The sequence below is a fragment of the Ochotona curzoniae genome, unplaced genomic scaffold (genome assembly GCF_017591425.1).
Source record: "Ochotona curzoniae isolate NIBS_2020 unplaced genomic scaffold, NIBS_Ocur_1.0 contig_3332, whole genome shotgun sequence".
In the NCBI taxonomy this organism is placed as follows: Eukaryota; Metazoa; Chordata; class Mammalia; order Lagomorpha; family Ochotonidae; genus Ochotona; species Ochotona curzoniae.
Window position 1 is genome coordinate 7286242 of NW_024465816.1, and position 7209 is coordinate 7293450.

Consider the following 7209-nt stretch of genomic DNA (forward strand, 5'->3'; position numbering starts at 1 on the left):
AGGAAGATGGATGGGAAATGGGACGGCTGGAACACAAACCAATGCTCATATGGAATCCCAGTATATGCAAGACGAGGACTTTAGCACCTAGGCTACCAGCCAGGCACATATATATTTAAAAAAGAAAAAAAAGAGGGCCCAGGTTGGTAGCTTGGTGGCTAAAGTCCTCACCCTGCACGCACGCCTGGGATCCCATATGGGCACTGGTTCTAATCTCGGCAGCCCCGCTTCCCATCCAGCTCCCTGCTTGTGGTCTCGGAAAGCAGTCAAGGATGGCCCAAAGCCTTGGGACCCTGCACCTGCATGGGAAACCAGCAGGAAGCTCCTGGCTTCAGATCAGCACAGTACAGCACCAGCCGTTGCGGTCACCCAGGGAGTGAATCATCAGACAGAAAATCTTCCTCTCTGCTTCTCCTCCTCTCTATATATCTGTCTTTCAAATAAAAACAAGTAAATATTAAAAACGAATTACAGAGAAGAGTCCAGAGAGATTGTAACAACACACACAATAAAATGGGCAATCTCATTTTCCCTCTCTGCTCTTGCATAGAAACATAATCGCAACGTAAGAATGCAATGTCACTTGCATGGCTAGATTCCAGCACGAGCTCTCTCATGTCACCCCACGTGTCTACCAACATTTACCCTCCCGAGTCTGTTTCCTCATCCATAAAAAGGGAATAACAGAAGCCAAAGTAGCAGGGTTTTGCAGGATAAGGTTTGGCAGGATACAGTTAGCTTCAGGAATAGTTCTCACTAGGAATAAATTCAACTGAACACCTTATATGCAGCACTTTATGCCAGAACAGCTGAGGGGCACAAAGACCACTAACACAGCGCCTGTCCACAACACAAGCCATTTCTTAGGGGATGAAATGAGAGATCTGCATCAGATCAGAATGGTTCTACAAGTCACACGGGTCCTAGCATCAATCCCGTGCCAGCACAAGGAGCCATCCAATTTTTCTGCACCCATGTGGGGCCTCAAGGGAGGGGAGCACTTAGCTCCAAGGGGTAGAAATGCAGGCCCTCAAAATATTCCCAGCCACTGCACAGCCGAGGAGGCACCAGCCTGAGGGAAAGCGCTGGTCAATGTGAGGGGATCGGGGAGCCATCACAGATGCACAACTGGACCCGGGCCCCAGCTCCGAGCAGCCAGGGCACTGCGTGCATGCTAGCCACGCCTCAGCTGACCCTGTGGGTGCAGAAGGGCAGCAGGGAAACAACAGACAAGGACTTACACTAAAGCACAGATCGTTACAGTGACTGGATGAAAAGGCGTTTTAGGAACAGTTACCCACAATTAAAACTGAGACAAAACAAAAGAGTAGAGGCGCTAGAGCGGGTTGCTCATGGGCTGCCCCGCCCCCTGCAGCACAGGCATTACATACAGGCGTCGGCTACAGCCCCGCAGCCCCACTGTCCGTCCAGCTCCCTGCCTGTGGCCTGGGAAAGCAGTGGGGGACCGGGCCCCTGCACTGGGAGACCCACAAGATGACCCTGGCTCCTGGCTTCAGACGGGTTCAGCTCCGGCTGTTATGGCCATTTGCAAAGAGGATGGAGATCTCTCTCTCTGTGTCTCCCCTTCTCTGTAAATCTGCCTTTCAAATTAAATCTTTGAAAAGAAAAAAAAAAAAAAGGAGGCGTAAAGAATATAAATGTCCAGACGTGGCGCTAAAACTAAAGAGAAAAAAGGATAACAGACGCAAAAGTATTTGTCTTACTCTGACAGCCTTATTTGGGACCTGCTGGGTATAGCATATGGGACAGAATGAATTAGTATTTCTAGGATTTTTTTCAAAAATTTATTTATTTTTATTGGAAAGTCAGGTGTACAGAGATGAGGAGAACACAGAGGATGTTCCATCCGATAATTCACTCCCCAAGTGACCACATTGACCAGAGCTGCAGTGATGCGAAGCCAGGGGCCTGGAGCCTCTTCCAGGTCTCCCATGCGGGTGCAGGGTCCCAAGGCTTTGGGCCGTCCTCGACTGCTTTCCCAGGCCACAAGCAGGGAGCTGGATGGGAAGTGGGGCTGCCGGGATTAAAACCGGTGCCCACATGAAATCCCGGTGCATGCAAGGTGAGGACATTAGCCACTAGGCTACTAAACCAGCCCCTACGGTTTTTTTTAATGAGCAAGATATTCAATTAGAAAAATGACTATTATACTCCCTTCATCACTAAACAAATCAACCACCACATTTTTAAAATGATTTATTTATTTTTATTGCAAAGTGAGATATACAGAGAGGAGGAAAGAGAGAGAGGAAGATCTTCCACCCGATGATTCACTCTCCAAACAGCTGCAATGGCCAGTGCTGCAACGATCCAAAGCCAGGAGCCAGGAACCTCCTCCAGGTCTCCTACAGTCCCAGTGTGTACAAGACAAGGAATTAGCCACTGGACAGTTACATAGGCTCCAGTTAAAATATTTTTAAATATTTATTTACTTTTATCACAAAGTGAGATATACAGAGAGGAGGAAAGGCAGAGAGGAAGATCTTCCGTCCAATGTTTCACTCCCAAGTGAGCGCAACAGCTGGTACTGCGCCGATCCGAAGCCAGGAGCCAGGAACCTCCTCCAGGTCTCCCACGCGGGTGCAGGGTCCCAAAGCTTTGGGCCGTCTTCTACTGCTTTCCCAGGCCATAAGCAGGGAGCTAGATGGAAAGTGGAGCTGCCGGGATTTGAACTGGTGCCCATATGGGATCCTGGTGTAAGAAAGGTGAGGACTTTAGCCACGAGGCCATGGCGCTGGGCCCTAAAATATTTTTAATCAATGAGCTCTAAAACATTTAAATGTCTTACAATTTAAGTTAACTGAAGGGGTTACGACAACTGAAGAAACCAAAGTTGAAAATGCTACCAAAAGGAATACATCAACATAAAAACCTTCCCATTGTACCACAGAACAGAATTTCTCTAAGTTTAATTTAATTACTTTAAGAAACACAAAAGTGGGCCTAGTGTGGTAGCCTATTGGCTAAAGTTCTCTCCTTGCATGCACCAGGATCCCATATGGGTAATGGTTCTAATCCCAGTTGCCCCGCTTCCCGTCCAGCTCCCTGCTTGTGCCCTAGAAGAGCAGTTGAGGATGGCCCAAAGCCTTGGACCCTGTACTTGCGTGGAAAGCCCAGAAAGGCTCCTGGCTTTGGATCAGCTGAGCTCTGGTTGTTGTGACCACTTGGGGAAAGAATAAGCAGACGGAAGATCTTTGTCTCTCCTCCTCTCTATATATCTCACTTTCTAATAAAAATAAACAACTCTTTTAAAAAAAACACACACACACAGAAGTGCTTCCAGGCCTGACCAACTTTAATGCAGTATTATCTCGAAGGACTCCTCCAGGTCTACCTTACAAGGCGGGAGCAGGCACTTAACCTGGCCGTTAGAACATGACTTGCAACTCGCACAATGCAGCATCAGACACAGTGCCTGGGCCAATTCCAGCCCAGTCTTGAGCCCAGCTTCCTGGTAATGTGCACCGTGGCACTCAGCAGGTGAGGCAAGCACATCCTGTCACCAAGAAGGAAGACCAGATTCAGGTCCTGGCTCCTGGCTGCAGTCTGGCCCAGCCTCGGCCGCCGAGGACACTGGGCGGAGGGAATCGGCGATGAGGTCTGTCTCTTTGCCTTCCAAATAAATACATTTAGGAAGTAGGGAGTGGACGGGGGGAGAGGAAGAGAAAGGAAAGCAAAGGAAATAAGACTACAAAGTTGATTCCACTCTGTCAGGAGGAACATCATCAGAGCTCTCCCCTCACAGGGCCTGGAAGCTGACCCGAGACTGCCCCACGAGGCAGGCACAACGCCCTGCTGCTCCCCTCCCATCCACCATCGCTGCGATCCCACGGGCAGTACAGCCCTGCTCCACCTTGGGATCTGTTCACAGAGTCGCACCTGAGAGACCAAGCTGGTGGAGTCGCGGACACCCATCAGGTCTTCGACGCCGGACTGCGTCCTCTCCTTCATTCACACAAGCCTTTCCACAGCTTAGCTACGCTTCTGACTTTGTTCTAATAAGTCACTTACTCAACAACCATTTCTCTCAAAGCCCCTTTTCCAACCAATTGAGGCTGGAGCGCTCCTGGGAATGGCGGGTGCTAAGGGCTCAGTCATTAAGTATGTACTAAGCATCATGCACTGTATCTACTGGAAAAACAAACATCATGGAGCTGATGCTCTAGACTGGGATCAGACAAGAAGTAAACGACAAATGCAACGAAGACCCAAGAATAGGGCCTGGGAAGGGAAGTGTCCCCCAGACTGACATGTCTCTCTCACACACACAGATTCATTCTCTCTCTCCCTCCCTCTGTCCGTCCCTCCCTCCCGTCCTCCTTCCCTCCCCTAAGAAGACAGTAATTGTGCCCCAGCAGCTACAGGTCCAGGGAGAGCCACGTTAGACAGACAGAAGTGCCCCAAAGTGGGAAGGGGTTTACCAAGCTCTTCTGAGGAAGAGAAAAGACCATGGTGGTAGCTTAGCGAATGTTCAAGCTGGGGCCACTAAGAGCACAGGGTTAATTTAGCAAGTTCCAAGCAGGAATTCTTGGACAAAATCCAACAGAACAGGAAATATCAAGGAAGTAAGAGTATCTCCCTCCGACACTTCGTTTCAGGCATTTATGCTGGGTGGTCACCTGAACACTACATTCACCTACAGTAGATTCCAACCACTGGAAACGAGATGGGACCCAGAGCAGCTTGGGAAAGTTCCACAACACACTGGGCCTGCAGAACCACGGTGAAATTATAAAGAAATGTTAACATCTTCTAAAGGAAAAACATTGATTAAATCCACCAATGTGTTAGAAAAAGCCCTCTGTCCAAGCAGACCTGGACTCAGCAGTCAGAGTAAATGCGAATTCATCCCCAGCGGGGTTGCAGGGGCAGTTTGCATCCCACACCAGAAGCCAGGCTGCAAACCTAACAAGAATTAAGTATTTTCTTAAAAGGTTTATTTATTTTTATTGCAAAGTCAGATATACAGAGAGAAGAGACAGAGAGGAAGATCTTCTGTCCAATGATTCATTCCCCAAGTGGCTGCAACAGCTGGAGTTGAGCAGACCTGAAGTCAGGAGCCTCTTCTGGTCTCCTACGCGAGTGCAGGGTCCCAAGGCTTTGGGCCTTCCTCAACTGCTTTCCCAGGGAGGTGGATAGGAAGTAGGGCTGCTGGGATTAGAACCAGCACCCATATAGGATCCTGGCACATTCAAGGGGAGGACTTTAGCTGCTAGGCTATCATGCTGGGCCCAAGTATTTTTTTTAATAAGAATGTGAGGGGAATGCAAGTCTCTACCTTACCATTAAAACCAAGCCTGGCACTGTCACCTAGCGACTAAAGTCCTTGCCTTGAACATGCTGGGATTCCTATGGGCACTAGTTCTAATCCCAGCGGCCCCACTTCCCATCCAGCTCCCTTCTTGTGGCCTGGGAAAACAGTTGAGGGTGGCTCAAAGCCTTGGGACCCTATACGGGATATGAGAGACCTGGAAGAAACTCCAGGCTCCTGGCTTTAGTTAGATTGGCGCATTTCCGGCCATTGTGGCCACTTGGGGAGTCAATCAGCTGAATGAGAGGAGATCTTCCCCTCTGTCTCTCCTCTCTGTATATCTGCCTTTTCAATAAAAATAAATATATATATATTTTTAAAAATCCCGAGCTTAACCCACAGGAATTTAACCTGCAATTACTTTTTGGTGAATTGAACAGCTTGAAGAGAAGTGGGGGTGTGGGGATGAAGACAGGTGGGACCTGTCAAAGTGAATCAAACCGATATGGTAGGAAACTCCCAGATTCCGGCCCTGGCTGAGTAGCCCGCAGTCCCCTCTTTCCTTCCCTTTGAAAACGGCAGCCGTGCTGACAATGCTGTCTGCCTCTCTCCTCCACAAACACAACCTGTAAGCTGCAAGCTTCAGGAGCTACGGCTGTCCACGGGTGCACCCTTCTTCCCTTCCCCACCCCTTCAGCTTGTCTTCCAAAGGCAGGAGTCCTAAAGGGGCTCTCTAGTGACATCCGGCCACCTAGCGACACCCTGGAAGGAGGGAGACGCACACGCGGGAAGAGCCTGCTGCGTGCATTTGGTCACCTAAGAAACCACGGGAAATCTTCACCACACACCATTCGTCCCTATGACACACGAACGCGCACCTGCCGCCCAAGTTACCAGCAATAAATGCTGTTTCAAGAAGACTCCATTTGGCACATGAAGCTCCTCAAAAATAACCAAGCAATCAGCAGAGCACCGTCACTTTCCATTAATTACAATCGTTGTTAAGGGAAGAAAAAAAACGGCTTTTCTTTTTTCTAAAAACTGTCCTTAAAATGTTCTCCTAGATGTTCGTGTCTGAAAACATCACAACATGGCAGCCGTTTCATTCATTCGTTCAACATTCATTCTACGCCCGAGACAATCGTCGCTGAGGCTCAGGAATGATGCCCCCAAGCCCCTTCGCCCACCGGGACCCCCACCCAGCAGTTCCTACGACGGAGCCGTGGGTGCGTTCCGAAGCCCACCGCCCTCGTGCCCAGCGGGGCGCCGGCATGGCCGGGACGCGGCGCGGCGGGCAGGAGGCCTACGGTGCCGCTCGGGGGTAAAGGCGCGCGTCCGTGCCTCCCCCAGCACACAGAGGGCAGGACTCCCAGGAGGGAACCTCGCCGGGCAGGGCCTGACCCTGGCAGGAGAGGGGAAAAACAAAACAAAAAAACGGTTACCTGGACGCCCCGGTCCCGAAGGTGAAACCGCCGCCCGTGGCGGTGCCGCCAGCCGCCACGGTGGTGGAGCCCAGCGTCCCGGACCCGAAAGAGAATGGCTGAGAGATGGACATGGCTGCCGGGGCTCCACGCTGTCTCCAAGCTTCCAAAGGGCGTTCTTGGCAGCCTCAGCGCCACGGCGGGCCAGGCAGCATCGTCTCAGCCCAGCTCCGGCCTGGCGGGAACTTGGAGCCTGGGCGCCCGAAGGACGGAGGCCGAGCGGGGCGCGCCGAGAACGCAGCGCGGGGAGCCCTGGGACGGGGGCGGGCGCGCGGCGCAAGGCAGCCCGGGACGGGGAAGGGCGCGCTCCGCCCACCCCGAAGCATGCACGCAGGCCTGTTCCAAACCCAGCTGTGCTTTTTAGTTCTTTATGCTCAAGTCCTCTTTAAGTCTACCTGCTTCCAACCCGCTCTTGCCAATGACGACGCACCGAAGAGCGTCCCGAAAGAAGCGGCG

General features: G+C 51.2%; 1 protein-coding gene across 3 annotated transcripts in view; it reads right to left on the reverse strand.

Annotated features, from left to right (window-relative positions):
- Window positions 1–6946, reverse strand: part of NUP58 (nucleoporin 58) — a 52699-nt gene extending 45753 nt beyond the window's left edge. For all 3 annotated transcript variants that reach the window (XM_040979872.1, XM_040979871.1, XM_040979870.1), the window contains exon 1: window positions 6715–6946. In XM_040979872.1, the coding sequence (XP_040835806.1) occupies window positions 6715–6827 (113 nt within the window). In that variant the 5' untranslated portion in view covers window positions 6828–6946. The remainder of the gene's footprint in view (window positions 1–6714) is intronic.
- Between the last annotated feature and the right edge of the window lie 263 nt (window positions 6947–7209).